General features: G+C 41.4%; 1 protein-coding gene across 4 annotated transcripts in view; it reads right to left on the bottom strand.

Moving 5' to 3' along the window:
- The window catches only part of aplp2 (amyloid beta (A4) precursor-like protein 2), a 51,304-nt gene that overhangs the window by 9,810 nt on the left and 22,283 nt on the right, over positions 1-19,211 (bottom strand). For 2 of the 4 annotated variants that reach the window (XM_068316968.1, XM_068316970.1), the window contains exons 2-12: positions 18,455-18,628; positions 16,313-16,442; positions 10,633-10,683; positions 7,360-7,472; positions 5,616-5,827; positions 5,202-5,398; positions 4,650-4,817; positions 3,677-3,810; positions 2,687-2,761; positions 2,213-2,371; positions 1,160-1,288 (exon numbers count right to left, since the gene is read on the bottom strand). In XM_068316968.1, coding sequence (XP_068173069.1) covers positions 1,160-1,288; positions 2,213-2,371; positions 2,687-2,761; positions 3,677-3,810; positions 4,650-4,817; positions 5,202-5,398; positions 5,616-5,827; positions 7,360-7,472; positions 10,633-10,683; positions 16,313-16,442; positions 18,455-18,628 — 1,542 coding nt within the window. The remainder of the gene's footprint in view (positions 1-1,159; positions 1,289-2,212; positions 2,372-2,686; positions 2,762-3,676; positions 3,811-4,649; positions 4,818-5,201; positions 5,399-5,615; positions 5,828-7,359; positions 7,473-10,632; positions 10,684-16,312; positions 16,443-18,454; positions 18,629-19,211) is intronic. The other 2 variants (XM_068316971.1, XM_068316972.1) reach the window with 1 other exon arrangement.

The following is a 19,211-nucleotide window of genomic DNA, read 5'->3' on the forward strand; positions in this document are numbered from 1 at the left end:
CACCAGAGCCAGCCACAGATGGCACTATTGGACTTCTCGCATTAAATGCATGATGCAGATACAGTACTGTGTTGCACAGTGATGTGAAAAATCCCCATCACTGTGATTATATATCCCTGCGTCGCTGTAAAGATTTTGATGCATCGGGAAACGTCTCCTAAGCAAGATGGGTCAGGGTCCTGATCTTGATGTCAGAAAGGCCCATATTAAAATCGTATAGTTCACAACAAGCTTTCTGTTTTCAAATAATTTATTTTCATAATGCTCTACAAACCACAAATGATGGAAATTGTAATATAATAAAACTTGAAGTAAACACATCTTTGTGAAGAAACACACAGGAAGTAGGTTTAACAAGTAAACAATAAGAACACAACAGTACAGATTGACTTCCCGTGACTGAGCACAGACATGGTTTCATCCATTTACTGTGTTGCCTCTAATGGCGGAGGATAACTATAAATGATGTCGGAGGGCAGTGACACACACACACACACACACACACACACACACACACACACACACACACACACACACACACACACACACACACACACACACACACACACACACACACACACACACACACACACACACACACACACACACAGACACACTGGCGAGTGCATCTAATAGAGGAGCGTCCAGCCAAATCCCTGCACAGTGGCTCAGAGTCCAGCATTACACACGACCTGCACAATTTTAATCGTTGGCTGAGGCTTAAGTGAATGAAATACCCACCCTCCCCCTGTAAAACAAGCCTACTCACTCCTCCTGGGCTTCAATTCAGTGAAACACACACTCTCTCTACCTCCTACACACTTAGAAACAGGGCAGAAAGGAGCAGGCTGAGACATCATTATCTCTCCTGTGTCTGAGCAGAAAATGTGGGGAGTGTGATATCTTGGAGTGGCTCGGCATGAGTCTTCAGATTTTCTGACGGAGTCTTTAATACAGTATGTCCTCATGTCAAAAGCAGCTCAGGGAAGATGCCAAACCTAAAGGTAATGGCAGGTACCAGTTCAACAAATTTCAAGCCTTTCAATGTTTTTGGGGTATTTTCACTGTTTGGACAAAAACATTAAAATAAAGATATCATAACAGACCTTTAGCACTAGAAAAATAAATCAGGAAAAAACTACACAAACAGAACACGGACCTGTGACTTCATCTGAGCGGCCTTCTCGGGATCCACTGCCAGGACGTGCTGGTAGTGGCGGATGGTGTGCTGGCGGTCCTTGTTCTCAGCCCGAACGTACCTCCTCAGTGCTTGCAGGATGCGGTGGGGCTGAGGGGGGACAAGGAATGTGAAGAAGAGCAGTGAGTGTATTTAGGTGGCTTCTGTGTAATAAGAACTCTTAGATGGATCTATCTGATGCAGAATACCTCTTATTTTAATGATTTGACTACAGTTTCTTCTTTGAGACTCTATCAGTAATTTTCATGTTTAGTTTTATTCTATCAGTGATCAAAAATTTTTTTAAAGAGAGGATTCTTTTTCCGTTTCCTAGATTCAGACTTCATGAGGTTAAGATTTATATGACTATGGATAAAACATCAATTATATGAGACAAAAAGCGAAACCAAAAGTGAGCATCCAATTAGATGTGGCTCCATTATAAAATGAAAAACAATGTGAAAATGCTTCTCTTTCCCTCACCTCCATCTGTGAAGACACATGATATATATATATAAATATAAAATGACATTAACTCTGCCTCAGGGCATAGATGATATAATTAACAATTTAGGGAGTTCAAAATGCTCTCATGTCAGTTAATAATCTTGTTTTGAAATGACTTGAAAAAAGAATATTTGATTTTTTTTAAACCTTTTTTTTAATTTTTTATAGCGGGTTAACAGATAATTATAGGGATGCCCAGAACCTTAGAATAAAGAGCAGTGTGTATTCATGAAAGGTTCAAAAGACCATTAGATAAGAAGAATTAAAAAACATGACACAAGGATTATAGCTGTAGGTTCAATGTGATTGACTTTGTGCTCATGAAGGATTTTGGGATATGTAATCCATTATCCTCATGATGAATTGCACTTTGACAGAAGGTCTTCTGACAGAATGAGATTAAGAATGACATAAGTAGTATTGGTCTTTGAATGTGTTTGCACATTGACTGAGGAGAGGAAAAAGTAATCGACAGATGGAGAGAGGTGATGATGAAAGATGTTTTCAGGGGCAGAAGTGTGGGTTTACCCTCGGGGGGTCGGCCTGTAGAGCAGCGAGGTAGTTCTCTAAGGCCAGACGGCGTCGGTCATTCAGCATGGCCTCCACCCGGGCCAGGTGAGTCTCCACCAACTGCTGCTTCTCACTGGCTGCCTCCTCCTCCAGGGACTCCACCATAGCTTGGAAATGCTATAATCAAAACCACAAACATGAATAAATTTGTATATGCAAGCTGTACAGTATTGCACTCTTTCAATTTACACCTGACAAAGGAAGGATAAAAACAACTTTTGGTTACACTCATTCATCTCTCCAACCTATAAGCAAGTCTCCCTGTTCAGACGGTGCCCTAATTTAGACTAAGACAGATAAAGATGGAGCAGCCAGGGAAAATGGATCTTCATTGACACAGAGAATAAGGGACTCTAGGCCTGCAAGCAGTAATATCTCATCCAAACAAAGGGACAAAGGGAGGACACCTAATGGGAAGGATCAGTGTCTTACCTGGATCAATGTCTGTCTCTCAGCCTTGGGCAGGTTCTTAGCCTGGCGATCAGCCTCTTCCCACTCTTTTCTTACCTTGAGCAAGACAGACAAGAGGAAATGAAGTGAGATGCTATACAACCCCCCTGCACCTGTTCAATCAGATTCAGCAAGATAATAATGCCATAATAACAAAAGAGGAAAATGTGTGTCCAAGCAGACAGATGCCATCATTACAGGAAAAAAAATCAATTTGTGCTGACGTTGATAAACCATTGCTTCTTTCTTAGGTTAATGTAAGCCAAGTGACCTCAAGCAATGTGAAGCAAATTCAACATGTTATTTTTTGTCACATCTTCTGGGCTAATTTTGATATTAAACAAATATTACGTTTAGCTGAACAACCTGAACAACATCCGGACCCTAATTCTTCAATGCAGCAGCTACTGTCAGCTGTGTCTAACCAGACAAAGATCTTGAATACTGATGTCAAACTACAAACATTATATGCTTGAGTTTAAAAAGAGAGCAAAAACCTCATTTGCTTTGTGCTTTACAAATCTTTCATCATTCTACCAAACTGATCGCAAAATAACTGCAAATCAAGTGATTAACTGCACCACAGATACTGACAAGGACTGATACAAATACTCATATTATTGAACTTCACAGAAATGATCTGACTGTTTTCATCTATGATTACTTATCAATGACAAAAAAAATTCACATCCATGGCATTCCCCATATAAGTGAGCTCTTTGAAAAATCCATGTTCCATTAATTTTACAAGCTTCATATTTATGATCAAACATAAATCTTGGCACAAGAGTCAAGACTTCATTTAGTAGAAAATGCAGGTTTATACTCAAAAACTGGTGGCCAGAAAATTCCACATCTGGATTGCCACATATTCTTTGAACTATTATCGATGTATTTCATGCAATCATGAAGTCTTATTGAGAATTTAATCTTATTGAATGGCTCTTTAGTTAAACTGGTGTTCTAACTCACCCTTTCCATGCGATTGTGGTGCCTGATCTCCAGCTGCTCCTTGGCCCTCTGGAAGCGACTGTGTTCTTTGTCATCGGCTGGAGTCTCGAAGTAAATGTCAACATCATCAATGGGCTGGGGAGTTGGTGGAATGGCTAGAAATTCAAAAAATGATTGTGTGACCAGGACTGCTGACTGGTAGAGAGACAGACACAGAAACAGACAGACGGGTCGATCCAGGCAGACATAGGCTCGCAGGAAGACAAAGGTAGACAGAGAACAGGGCACAGACAGTCGAAGCAGAACGCAGATTGAATTTGGGCAAAAATCCTTTCAAAAGCACTGCTCTCCTTGATGTTATTCCACTGCCTGTAACTCTGATGAATTTAAAAGGAGCTGACAGTCATTCCTTTTGGATTTCTTTCATCTCCCCATCGGCTTCCGGCTGACAGGTTGCATCTCCAACAGTAATGGACATATTTCTATGTTTGACGTCTGGGTCAGCTGGGGCGAGGGCAGAGGGCTTCGTCCTGAGTTCCTCACTTTACAGTCATGCAAAACCCTCTCTCTGCAGTGCTTTGACTTGCAAAAACAACTTTAACTAAAGTAACATACCAACAAATTGCTGTCATTGGTGTTAAATATGAGAATTTGATTTGAATGACTGATAACTGAGCATTTGGCTCTAGGAAGCAGTGATGAATAAGTAGTCAATACTTTTTCTATCCTGAACAAATAATGTGTTGATTGCTTCAGTGGAATGAAAAACACAGAATGTTGGTGAGTGAGTCAGTTGTAAGATTTATATGGTGGAAAAGACACGGCTAAAGAAGCCTGTTAAGCGACAGGTTAGGACCACAGAACAAGTGTTCTGCTTAAAAGCCGGCGACAGACATCATGATTCTTAAGGGTTTTCAGTGGAAAGTCTGCAGCAAAAGTACAAACAGAGAAAGAGGGGATGTTGTCAAACCAGTCCCCGTCGGGTCAGACTTACTCAGGCGCTTGCACACGGCCATGCAGTATTCCTCTGAGTCGAAATTGTTGCGGTTGCCGGCACACCCCCCATATATGAAGCGCACACACTTCTTCTGACTCATGTCGAAGTGCCAGCGGGGCATGGAGGCACGGCAGGGGCCAGTCTCAGCCTCCAGGGTGCACACCGCTGCCAGGGGACAGCGTGTTAGATCATCCGACCACTAGGGGCAGGACTTAAGTCCAGGCGCCATTATAAATACTGCATAAAACTACCACCAAACAAGTCTTACGACCGGAAATGGTTTAATGACACAAAACAAAACAATAAAAACTAGTGAAGGAACACATTCTTTACAAGATGAACCAGCACTGTGGCAACAAGCAAGGAAGGATGATTTTTGTGCACTCAGATAAAGTAGAATTGAACAGTCTGCTGTGGGCTGAGGAAAAGCCACGTCTGCTGACAGGAACATTTATCTAAAAAGTCTGGCTGAGAATTTAATGTATAAAAGGATTGTTTATAGGCAATTTATCAATAAGTGGAGGAGGAAGAAATAGACACGAGACAAACCTTTCACTTCCTGCAGAGTCTTATCCTCATCTTGGGTCTCTGGCAGTTCGTTGCTTTCTTTCTTCTCATCTTCGTCATCTGCCTCCTCATCCTCATAAACATAATGGTACTCCTCCTCATCTTCCTCCTCCTCCTCTTCTTCATCCTCATCCACTGGCTCCTCCTTTTGGGTGGGCTGCTCATCAGTCGGTGTTTCACTGGGGGGAGGTTGGGGTGATCAAGTTAAGGAGAGCAAGAGGAGTGATTTATCAAGAAGAGCAGCTGCCACAGGTCAATGTCACATCCCTGTCATTCATCCGCCTGCCATCGTAGTACCTGCCCTTCACAGGAAAATGGCTATTTTGCTTGTAATATATCAAAGACACAACACAAAAGCAATCACAAATTTTCCCCTTTGGTTGAATGACCACTCACTTGTTCTCCTCTTCCTCCAGATCACTCTCATCAATCTCTTCATCCTCTACCTCCTCTTCTTCATCGTCCTCCTGGGAGGGCAGGGAAGATGGAGCAGATTCCCCAGTGCGAGAGGCTGGGCAGCACACGTACTCGGTGCCGTGGAACTTGTCAATGCCACAGGGCAGCAGCATGCCGTAGCTGTGCAGCATCATGGAGTTCTTTAGGCAGGCCTGATGTGACAGAGGAGGTCGATTTAATATGGCAGTGAGATCTAATGATGAGTGCAGGACTCTCATTACTTTAATGTTTGGAGTCTTGCTTTGACAAAGAGACACTTGTTTGACCTTTTGTTTGGCCTAAGGGAAGCTAAAGGACTCTAGCAGAAAGGATGCATACGACAGTCATGATACTGGTGGAAGACTGCAGTGAAGCTCTTGTGTGACGAAAGCCCTGTCTGTAATTCAGTTTTGATTCTTTATTATATACCTGTAGATACTATTGTGGTTATTCAAAAATAAGTTCTGTAACAGTTGTACTTTTCTTACTTATTGTGTGCCTTGCTGGGATAAGGTTATTTTCCCCGTCAGAAAATCTCCCTTGATAGATTTTATTGTATGACTTCTAGACAAACCTTTACTGTTTCTTTATGGTAAAATACAGTATATGCTCATTTAGAGTTATGCATCATGTCACATATGGAATAAAATATTTAGGCCCACTATTTTAAAAAGATTCAAAATCAAATTAATTAAATGTTGTACAGTAGAAACAGTGGAAAGACCCCATTTATGGAACAAACATGACAGTGAAATCAAAAACTCTAGAAGAAACAATTAAAGCTAATGTGTTGAGTAACAGCAGGAAACCATTTTAATTCCACTTCCTCCTGCTATGTTGTCACCAATATTGTGAGTTTCTTTTTTATTAATATTTCATGTTAGGATGTAAGTGAAGACTGTGAGAGGCTGTTTTGCTAATATTTTTATTTTATTAAAGATTTATTGAAGTAAGTCTTGAGGAAAAGGGACAGATCCTTTTTATTCAGAATGGGATATTTTTCGTGTTTGCAATAAAATGTCATTTTTGCTGCTGAATTAAAAAAAAGGAATTTAACTAATGGGACATTTTCAACAACATCATTGGAGAACATCTCAGTGGTAGCTTGTGAGGAGGCTGGTGAGTATTAGTTTCACTCAGCTTCTTCTACGGCTAAAATGTGTTCCTGCTTGGCTCTGACCAAGTTGTTATCAACTGCAGTCTATTTGTGTTTGGATGTTGCGCTGTCCCCAGGCTGCTAAGCTGTAGAAGATTTTCTGACTCTAAGTCATTTGAAATATGTGTTGAAGAAGAGTTAGGAAACGCGAAGCGGAGAGAGGTAGGAGGAGATCCTTAATGGGCTTGGTGAACTTTTGCTCGAATCGTCGTGGTCAGAGTGGTCCCTAAGGCACGGCTCTGGAGCTGCTTGGGGAGAGGGATTAGTAGCATTACAGTCACAACACTAATCTGATTAGGAGCCCAAATGTGAAGGCTCCCAGTTGGCCCTGTGATCAGAGGGCCTCAGAGACTCACAGAGACAGGTGGAAGGATTTTAGAGAAGGAAGAGGAAAGATCAGTAAGTTATAAAAGTCTGACCACTATGACAGGGAGAAGGGGCTTAAAATTAGTTTGGTTTGAACTTTAAAACTTAAGTTGATGCTTAAGTTGTCCTTTTTCCACAGGCTACATCAGTGAATGCAGCCTCCCACTGTAATTCCTTCCTTACCTCTTTAGCCACATCGTGCCACTGCTGATGGCTGATGCACATGTCCATACGCTCCTTATGGAAGAACTTGCACTTCTCTGGAACCAGCAGCACATCACTCACAAATTCGCCCACTATAAGAAATAAGGCGGATAAATTTGAATGTTAGTCATGCCAACAATCTATGAAAAAAATATCAATCCCCTTCCATGTCACTGCCAGCTTTGGAGACAATAAATCACCCAGTGGAACAAAAAAGGAATAACAGATGAATGAAAAATTGCATTATTTAATAATTCATAGCTGCCTGGTCATTAACATTTCATCATAGAGATGGTATCTGACATCTGAACATCTGCTGTGCACCTGAAGCCAAGGGGGATGCATCTCTTTTCTGTAAGCACATCTCTGATGCTGCAATCAAAATGGCATTGGAGATGATCAGGCTTCACTTTGTGACTCTTTATAGGTAGTCCAGAATCTTCCTGCAAGTTGGTGATAGCATTTACTTGATGGATTCAATTTGGAAATGTTTTATTCATGTAACAAGCTCACAGAAAGTAGATCCACAAGAAATAAGACATGACGAGCATGTTGTGGTTGAAAACAGGTTGAAAACCCTGTGTGCTCAGACATATTCTGCAGGGGTCATAAGAAAGCTCTGGAAGGATGGCAATGGTCGATGCACTGGAGGTGTGACAAAACGCTGAGGTAGACATGCTGCTGTCAGAAACATATGGACAACCAGGCAGAGACAGAGAAAGAGAAAGAGAAAGGAAGAGAGGGAAGACTAATAGTAGGTTCAGGGTAAGGTCCACATCACAATGGCTGGGAAATGGGTGGACTGAAAACACAAAAATGAGGGTCTAGAGGCCTCACAATGAGGGTTGGGAGCTGTCCTGTAAGTCCTCATTAAGTGGTTTGCCACTACCTTGGCCTGAGGCAGAGCTGCTAAGGCTCCAAGCCTAAGCCAGGCAGATGGTAAGTAAGTAGTGTTTTGTAAAATGAGAGGGTAGGAAAGGAAGAGAAGAGAGCTGGAAATAGTAAGAGAATCAGCAGCTGTGTCTCAACTCTACCCAGGACCTGCAGGAACACACACTCCCATACAACCATCATCAACGCTTCTGAGACCTGTTCTCCTGCTTCATCCATAATTTGGAAAGTTATTTACACATTTCCTCAAATGTTGCTGGTGTGCTGTGCTTAGATATATTTTGATTAAAATAACAAGAAATTTCAAAATGTCACCTTGGGCTTTGTAAAACTGTGGTCAGAGCTTCTCTGACATTTTACAAGACTAAACATTCAATTCATCCTTTGTGTAGTATTTCTAAATTAGATTTAGTCGGCAATGTAATTGTGATTAGATCTTTAGTTGCTTATAAAATATCTCATTGTTACAGTCTGTTTAAACTGCCCAACTGTATATGACGTGGTTAAAACGAAACCCATCTGGATTAGGTGTTATATTTAAGTTGAGTGACAAAATAGTCCCATCAAAAATAATAACAAAATAATGCTTTGGAAAGTGCCCATTCTGTGTGAGCGCCTTTAATAAAGCGTGATATTTTAATGGATTCTGTTGATTCTATTTCTTAATTGCCCTTTTGCATAAATAAACATTTGTGTACATGATTTACTTTGCAATGGATCATAAAACACACATTCCTAGCTCTAATATTCGTATTGGTTCAGTAATAGGATCTAAAAATGTATTTGTCCATTCATGCCCACCTCGCCCTCTATTTGCTCCTCCTTTTCACATCTGAAACAGAAGGACTGAAAAACACCATTACACCCAGTCAGCCTCGGCTCCATATAATGCTATCTGATGCATCATTCCCTCTTTATTTCTTTCACGTTTACACTCATTTGCTTCAGTTGTGAGGTGGAGCGGGCTTCAAGTGTACCCTGTGTGCAGTCACACTGCAGTGGGTGATGGATGGTCGTGTTTGTTGAGCAGCTGTGCCTCGCAAGCATGAGAGCACATGTTCCTTTCTCAGCAACCTCCACTCCACCTTCTCTTTTCATCTACCCTTCCTTTAACCTTCGTCTATGAGACATCCTCGCTTAGCAGTCTCCAGTGCCCAGACTGGCTGCACTACGGGTATCCAGGGGGAATGGAGGAAAGAATAATTCCAAAGAACAAATAATACCTTCAGCTCTGAGAGATGATGAATTCAACTAAATAACAAAAGAGATCTGCTTGTCCACAACAGGGTCAGTGTTTTTAAAGGACTTTCCCAACCAGCATGTAATAATTAAATTTTTTTTCATTGTGATTGTAATTGTCTTGTCTTCAGACTCTTTTTCCACGGTTGTTACTGGAGCCTATCCCAGCTGGCTATGTGTGAGAGGCAGGACACACCAGCGCATCACAGGGCCAGTATGAGGTCAAAACAGGGAAATAAACAGATCAGCCCTTAAAATTATTCAGTCTGTAATATACATTATTTAACCCCATGTACTACTGAAGAGTATAGTTTAGCAGTAGAGTGTCAGTCTTTTACTTTATACTTGATTATAATTCAAAAACAATGACTTTACCTTCGACAAAAATATGATAAGGAAAACATTGTCAAATGATATATATGAGACGGCAGTAGCTTAGTCCGTAAGGACTTGACTTGGGGACTGGGTGGTCGGTAGTTCAAGACCAGCATGAACCAAAGTATGGAATTTGAACTGGTAGAGCACCTCTGAACACTGATAAGATGCCCTTGAGCAAGGCACTGAACCCCACAAGCTCCTAGGGAAATGATACAGGGATAGATGGTTGCCCATCATCTCTATCCCTTAAAAAATTACACGTTGTACAGTAATTCCCTTGTGTGTGCCGTATGTGCTCTGGCCTGTGCTGCATCACTGATTTTCACATTTGGTTGCACAAAAACAGGTGCTAAATACAAGAGCCACAGAGGCTAGGATCTACCAGAGTAGATTGGACCCAAGGTGCCAACTGTGCAAAGATGCCCCTGAGACAGTCCAGCACATACTAGCAGAGTATAAGATGCAAGACGGATCAGTGTCCATGGATAGGCACAACTAAGTGGTTGGGATAGTGTACAGCAGGGGTCACCAAATGGTGCACTGCGGTTCGGATCCGGACTGCGTGATGGTTCTGTCCGGACCCGTGACCACTCCATGATAAATTCACTAGAGTAGTAATTCTTTGCGCATTTTTTCTGACGGTCTCGGCTAAAGACAGCGGGCGCTGCTCCTCCAGTTAATACAGTAATAGCGCCACTCAGTTCAGCCAATCAGATTGTTTGTTTACCTGTTCTTTCGGCATACCTGGAAGTGAGACAGCTCGCTGCCACTGCCGCTGACGCTGTGAGTTTACCGCTACAGGAGCACAGAAGAAGGGAGACAGCATAGCTCTGAACGAAGGGAGGTTAATGAGGAAAACCGCTGGTTAACAATGAGTAGACGAAATTTATGTTTATTCTTCCGTCAGGCAGTTCAAAACCATTTTACCTCATATAGTGTGAACATGTCGCACTAATTAATTAATTAATAACATGAAGCGCCACTACGAAACAAAGCACAGATCTTTTGCGCAGAATTATCCCCTGAAGTCCGAGCTGAGGGCAAAATGACCGAGAAAAATGCAAACGAATGTTCACTGAAGGTGTTATGGATTTTGGGTCAACATAAACATCTTTTAGTGATGGGACAGTTATGAATAAGTGCTTAAAAGCTGTTGTTGAGACATTGTTTAAGGGAAAACAGAAAGATGAGATGTGTGGAAAAACTCCCAATGTCAGCTTCAACAGCAACCAGAAAATCAGAAATAATAACATCTTGATGCAGCTATTCAGAGAGCACCATGCATATCTGTGGACACTGATGAGTTGTAGCTTGTGTGTGTGTCAGGTTCCTTCACAAAGATAAGGAGCTCTTTGCTGAGCATAACACCACTATGAAACACACACAAGAGGAGAGGACATACATGCAGCAGTAAAAGAGATGCTGATAAAGTCCAGTGGTCTCTTTCCAGTGGACTGGTACATCTTGTGTTCAAGGTCACTTGTGTACAATAAATTACTTTCTTTCATGAAGAAAGTTCTGTTTGTATTTTTCCCCTGAAAGAGCCAGTTTTTATTTATACTTTCTGAAGATGTTAATGTTTCTTTACTTGAAGTGTAGGTCTTCAGTTCTTTAGGCTGGAATGTCTCTAATTTACAAGAAAAAAGATTGTTCAGCTCTTTTTTCACTTTATTTTTCTTTATTTTATTTTTCACCTTATTTTTATGTTCCTGGGTCTACTTTTATTCATGGTGAGGTAAAAGAGCTAGTTGTGCATTCAGTTAAACATATCCTGCATTGAAAATTGATAATAAATGATAATGTGGACATAGGGGCCGGCTATAAGACATAAACTGGACTTGGGTTCGGACCTGTTACTAAGAGGAAATTTTTATAGCTGGACCTCCGTGACTTTTGATTGAATACCCCTGGTTTACAGGAACATTTGTACCCAGTATGGAATAGAAGTACCCAAATTCCAATGGTCCATACCACAGAAGGTGGCTGAGAACAATAGGGCCAAGGTTCTGTGGGACTTCAGCTTCCAGACTGAAAGAAGGAACATGAAAAGGTTGAGGAGTACCATGGATTGCAAGAGCAGCTGGAACGAATGCGTAAGACCAGCATGGGTCCCGTGGTAGTGGGAGCATTCAAGGCATTAACCCCCCCACTAGAAAACTGACTCCAACAGATCCCAGAGGTTTGTGTTGCACAGTTCAGACTCTTTTCAAAACACTTCAAGAGGCAGTGTGAAGGAATGGAGTCCGCATCTAATATCAACTCATTTGACAACCACTCAACTTCTACGGTGATATCAGGAGTTGTCATTGAGTGTCCTGCCTTCAGTAACTCAACAGTCTTAGTCAACAGAAAAGGCAAAGGATATCTTTAAGTGTTTCTAATTTAATTCCACTCACTAAAACAAAATCATATGTTTTTCAAAGAAACTGCAGACTAAAAGTCAAGGTCAGGATTAGAGCTAAAAATAAGCCTCGGGATGCCTGAAATAAATCCGATCTGGATTTTATTAACTATTAGCATCTTTAGAGGTTTTATAGATAAAGTAACAGGCATTACATAGTTTTGCACTGAGAAAAATACAGATAAATCTTTCAGATTCTACCTCCAAACATAACGCAGTTACTGTGCACAGGGACTGCCATGCACAACCAACACCCTGCTCTCACATCTGCGACTGTTCTCACTATTCCACATGGAACCGAAAAGTCTGCCTTTGGCGTTTGACAAAGACATCATGCTGCAGGGATTAGAGTACCACGGAACAAAAATCACATTCATTTGAAGAGTCATTGTTTGTGAACCTGAAACATGGAGGGATTGTGGTTCTTCGACTGAGCCTTTGAGAAATGGGATACAGCAAAACCCATTTCTCTCTATTTACACTTATATTCATCCTCTGCATTTGCATTATTCAAATAAACCTATTAATGAGACATTCATGCTGGTGGAGCCTTTTTAATCACATCCTTTAAGCTACAGCTACCCTTCCTTCAGTCAATTAGATTTCTTTTTAATTCTATTATCATTCATGTACACTGATGGATATGAAGCAGAATCTCTTGTGTCAGTTTCTTTGGAACACTGTGTGACCATGATGGACCGTAGAGGTGATGTGGAATGAAGTGGTAGTGACATATTGGGTCTTGTAGCATATGATTGCCCTCCAATTAAGCCTCTTACATGCTCCATTACATAATTGAGCAAAAACCCACTCCATAGCATCCTTCTTGCCAACACCTTATGCTTGTCTCTCCATCTGTCTCTTATGTTCTTCCAGGTCAAATTTGCAAATCGCAGGAGCAGCACAGCAGGCCGTTGTAATTTGATGGACCATTAGTGCGTAGACCTTTAACAACGATGACAAAAATGTGTGAGAACAAGCAATGATGCTATTTAATTATTTCAGAGAAAGTAATGAGATTGTTTTAATTAAATGACAGTCATGGCACTGTTGCTGAATATTAAAGAAGGATTACTGATGGATGTGACAGCCAGGCAGCGAAGACAGGGGGAGGTGGACTTTCAGATGCAGTAGGTACTATTGAGGGGAAAAACTCCAGGATGTGATGATGAGAGCAAACAGGCGACTTTGGGAAACTGATTCTGCATGTCAACCTGTCTCATCTGTATTCCTGTCTGAGCCACCAAGTGACCACTTTAGTTGTGGTGTTTGCTGTCCCATGAATTTCCCATAAGCCTCCTCTTTGCGTTTGCCAAAAACGCACTTGAATGCTAGCCCATTTCACAGTCCAGTGGAACTGCTAATAGGTTTTTCATCTTGGAAAGCAGAACAACTCAATCAGCAAGAGGTTTTTTCCGAGACGATGGGCGGAGGTGTTTGTAGCACAAGGGGAGGTTTTCTACTTCCTGACATAAGTTCCGTTTACACAACCTGTTTAAGAATGGACGGGTGTCACCTTTATTCTTCCTTTCTCTAAACACTCTAAGAAGAAGTAATGCAGGGCCTACGTAACTCTGCCTCTGTGCAGCAGTGGTAGTGACAATGCTGAATCAGACATCTGTGTAAATGCATGAAACAGCAAGCCGGGAGGACATAAGGGGTGTGATGTTGTGATGATGTGTGAGAGTCACAACTGCAAACACAAAAACAAGCTAGAAGCTCTTCATAGCTGACTCAAAGAAGATAATACACTAAAAATATCTCAGAACTACAGAATTCTGGACCTTCTCATCCTTCTCATCTTCTGTCCCCTATTGGGGATGTCTTGATATGCCACCAATATGTCACCCTATATGGCCAGAAGAACATAACACATTTCCCATAAAAGTCTGACAATGACTGATTCCACTTCTTTGGCAAGTCTTTGGGCCCAGCAGATCGACACCAAGGCAGAATCACCACTTCATGACTCACTGTTCATGTCATGCTATGACAGAGCTTTAGACAAATATAGGTATCACTGGCTCCAACAGGTGGTGCAAGCAGGATTGGAGGAAGTTGACTCATGAAGGGTGGCGGGGGATGATGCAGAAGGGTGAATGGGCCAAATGGGAGCAAGATATCTCATGGACTGAACTGTGGAAGACTGAGATTTTCAAGTTCAATGTTTTGTACAAGATTACTGTTGAACCGGTGTTGTTGGAGGTTGGCTGAGAATGTCTTCTGTGTAAGAAATGAGGATCACTTAATCATAGCAGTTGAGATCCAAAAGATCCAGGTCCAGAAAAAATATGTTCCTTTCTGAGGTGGTAGATTAAGTTTACAATATGGTACCCTCTCATACTGGGTGCCCCATCTGTAGCCACTGAAATCAGGTGTTTGGTGTTTATTCCTTTGTCATTTAAACACTTCAGCACAGCCTCACAGATGTCATCCACCCGTGTTTGGCCTTTCAGTGGTATTAATTTGATCATTTCTTCATGCAGCCCATTGGAGTTTACATACCTGCCCAACAGCACTGTCTTTTCAATGTCAATCACATCAGACAACTTATCACATTTAATTGAGAATGCTGAAGTTGAATTAATGTCCTTGATTTGTTGATTGGTGACTTTGCGGAGAGAGGAATGTCTTTAATTATCTGTATTATCTGTTTTGTTTTTGAAGTCTGAAAATAGGTGCTCTGATATTTCAATGAATTCATATAATTACCATCTGTGAATGGTTTTCCACGTTTTATTATCTCTCAAGTTGCAACAAAACCAGCAGCAGTTTGGAGATGAAATCCACTTCTTAAATCTATCTTTGCGCTCCTCTAATGTCTCCGGTAGTACTGCAATCACACTCTGTCTCTCAATCACAGATGGGTGGTTATGTAAATTTAGCATGTCTTTCCTGGTAAGTCTTTCCACATTACTCTTTTTGTTATTTGACAGCTTCTCCTTGCAAAGCAAACATGCACGCAATCCTTCCACATTTGCGATGAAAGCAAATTATTTGGTCTATTCTTCCTTGAATCCTCTTTTCCTATCAGCTATCTTTTTTCCCTTTTGGGATCCTTGGCCCATACCACACCCGGCGGTTTGTTTACAACAGCCACCCGCCTGGTAAAGCATCGTGTTGAAACGTGTGTCGAAGGCTCTGACGCCAGTCTTCGTGGACAGAAATGTTGAAATGTAGGCCTAATACAGTCATATTGAAGGAAAAAGTAATTTAAGTTTTTGAAAACTTTTTACTTTGTAAAGATTTTTTGCTATGTGTATCAAATCTGTCTATTTTTTTTTCTTTTCAACATTATCTTTTCCATTTTGTGATTTATCTCCAGGGAGCCACTAGGGGTGGGCTAAAGAGATGCATGCGGCTCCAGAGCTGTGGGTTGCCGACCCCTTGGGTAGAAGTACAGAGCTGTATTTCTGTGGGATTATAACCCTTAGGGGCAGCAGGAGTGTGCAGGAGTTTAAGAGCACAGATGTACGTGGCCTGCAAAATCTGAGGCTGCGTCTGACATTTAATAAAACAGAATATAGCCCTGTTGCCACTGTTGATTATAGTGATACTGCGGGAGAAAGAAGATGGTGAGAGGTGTGCATGACAGCACGGGCGAATTGAGGAATGGTGAGTAATAAAGGAGACCTCCACACAGACCTCCCTTGCTAACTCTGTGTGTCTATGTGAGTTTATGGATACTGTCTGAAGGGGAAATAAGATTGTGCTTTATTGCTCAACAATCCTCCCCAGCAATAATGGCTTTACCCCTTTAACTATCGTTTCTGAGAGACATTAGCTTCCATCCAGTGGGGATCTGCTCAATCTGCAGCTCAAGGCCAGGATTAGTGGACTGAATCAGACTCCAATATTGTTCTATGTCACTTCTGCCTATGGCTAAGATGTTTTATAATACCCATCTTTTTTTCCTTAGTGTTTCGTAAAAGGCCAAGGTAGAAGAGGGGTGACAATGGAGAACACCTTCAATGGAGGGCAACTATAAGTGGTTTCCTTCTATGCGTGATTGCACAAGCTTACCTAAGCATTTATAAGGCACCACAATATGGGCATGCCCTTTGCACACCTTCTTCTCCTTCTTACACCAGTTCTCGATACGAATTGGCTGGTTGGTTTCCACCACATTTGTGACTTGTAGCTCAGGGTAAATCTGTTGGAAGAAGCAGAGAAAAATATAATAAATGATGAGAAATTGTGTGTTTCTGTGTTTGTGTGTGTAAGGGTGTGTGTATGTGTGTGTGAGAGACAGAGACAGAAAGAAAGAGAGAGAGAGAAAGAGAGAGAGACAGAGACAGAGACAGAGAGAGAGAGAGAGAGAGAGAGAGAGAGAGAGAGAGAGAGAGAGAGAGAGAGAGAGAGAGAGAGACCAAAGGGGTGATAAGGGGAGCTTCAGTGAGATCCTTTAATCCACATTTTATATTCTCTGGATGCCATCTGCTCAGCCGTGAATGAGGATCCATCTTGCCCAAAATGCCATGAAAATGTCATCAATAAATGTAACTGAAGCTTGTGGGGGAAGCTGCATGAAAAATATACGGCCCTGCTTTTTTCATGGATAGCTGCATAAGATACCATGACAGCAAAGCCAGGAGCCTCCTGGGTTAGAAGATACGGAAAAAGACGCAAATAAGAGTGAGGAGATCCATGCTCAGGAAAAACACATCCTACATTTTAGAGACAATTCTACACGATGACAGTCAGAGGAGCTGCTCATTAAAATGCCATCCACTTTAGAGTACTGTCTGCCTATCATTGTCTGCTTAACCTCTAATGCTTACATTTATTTATAATTACATAAAAAAAGAATTTGTTGATTTCAGGCAAATGGTAAACTAAGTGCTGTATTTTAATTTGAATATAGTACATATAATAAAAGTAAATTTAGCTATGATGCAAATTAGCACTAGGCGTAAGTGGCATAATAGCAATTTATGCAGATGTGCAGATTGTTTTATTGATGCTGCTACTGCTGAAATACAGTAGAACTTTGACATTGAATCACAACAGCTGTTTATGTACAGTCATTACTGTTACAGCTATAATAATGATGTAAAATCAATACAATCCTTGGTATGTGTGAAATATGCAGGAACAGCCATTAGTGGGATACCTATGACACCTCAGCTGCATTAGGGCCAGAAGCAATCTGAGGTCAATCAATGACAGTAATCCACAAAGGGTTAATTTTCTCTTTCATCGTACATCACATGGAAGAGAATTATTTTCCTGTTACTGGCTCAATAAAAACTTTTCTCAACTTTTGGATAATCAACATGTAAATCCTTAAATTGTGGCTTATCAACACCTATAGCTGCCAACACTAAAAGACAAGCCTGTTGCTATGTTTTGATGTTTTTCCACCAAATATCTTGTGTTTCATCAATGTAGCGGGGGTGTGTGTGTGTGTTAATACTTTAATAAATTGCCCCACAGAACACTTCTCACAGATTTTAAGCAGCCTCTCACTTCTTTTTGTCCAGAATGACAAAATCCAATCTCAGAGAGGATAATCATACATTAAAAATATCAGGCGTAAAGTCAAAGGGAAGACCAGAATGCTTATTAACAATACTATATTAGACATAACAGCAACACTGAAAGCATGCTGGGCTTGCGCTAGCCGATCGCCAATTCCAGAGTGGCTACAATGTTTTTAGCCTGAGTAGCCACAGTGGCGTTCTTATTTTTAGGAAAAAAAGGCTAAAACTTTCAACTTTTTTGGACTCGCGAAAATCGCCGAGCTATAACATAAGACAACAAACTTTTTCTCTCGTTCTCCTCTTTTCTTGTCTTGCTCCTCGAACGTTCGTCGGCACGCCGCACTGCGCTGCTCCACTGTCTTGGACAAAGAGTTTGGTTTTTTGTGACTTACTCAAATCTTTTACACTGAGCCACAGTGGTTTGTCATACTACCTCCTAGTGTAAGCCCAGGCATGGGTTACACACTAGACTTATAATCAAACACTAAAATGTATATATAAAAAAAAAAAATTCATATAAAATGATAATACATTTTTAATCTGCATCTAAAACTCACCTCCACCCTGGCTTTAATATTCTAAGTTCCTATGAGGTGTCTGCCCTTTTCAATATGACTTTGGTGGTTGAATAATACCTCTATGAGAGGCAGATTTGAGAGATGTCTGTGTCGCAGTAACTCACCTCCTGGCAGTACTGCAGCACACCCTCTTTGGTTCCTACGCAGCTCTTGGTTCCAGATGGGTCAGGTTCCCAGCGGCCGGTTTGAATGTTGACATGCATGTTGAGTTTCCCGCAGAACATTGCCACCTGTGGTTCAGCCACAGCAAATCCTGTGCCTGCATTGGCTGCTAATGCCTGCAGTGAGACAAAGAAAGACCGAGAAATGAGGTTTAACACAATCAATCATTACACAGCCACAAAATCTAGACAGTGCTGTAGCTGAGAGACTTGAGTCACTGTCTGCCTGACAAGCTTTTGTCATAAACTTTGTGATGAGCCTGACACAGGAGCTTGCTGTGAAGTCTGAATGCTTGTGTTCTACAATGGTTAACTGCACTACATGTGATGAAGCAACATCAGAATTGCCTGTCAGTGCTTGGGAGCTACTGCAGCTCTGCAGTGTTGAGAGAGCAGTGGGGCTCTCAGAGGAGACAAATTAACAGCACCAGAAGAATGTTTGACTGAGTTGATGGTTAAACCAGTAGGGGTTTGACTGGATTTGGTATTTTGCTCTGATACCTTTTGAGTGACCGACAGAATGCACACTGAGAGCTGAAGAAATGAAAAAAGGCCGACTGTCACGCCCCACAAACCAGGACATTCCTGGTTGAGGGCAGAGCTTTGCTCCTCCAAGCCTCTTGGGACTAAAATCCTTCCACAGAGGATGGATCATTTATTCTTCAAGGTAAACACTGATAGTTCCCAACTCACTACAACC

Source organism: Antennarius striatus, chromosome 6 (assembly GCF_040054535.1).
Source record: "Antennarius striatus isolate MH-2024 chromosome 6, ASM4005453v1, whole genome shotgun sequence".
In the NCBI taxonomy this organism is placed as follows: domain Eukaryota; kingdom Metazoa; phylum Chordata; class Actinopteri; order Lophiiformes; family Antennariidae; genus Antennarius; species Antennarius striatus.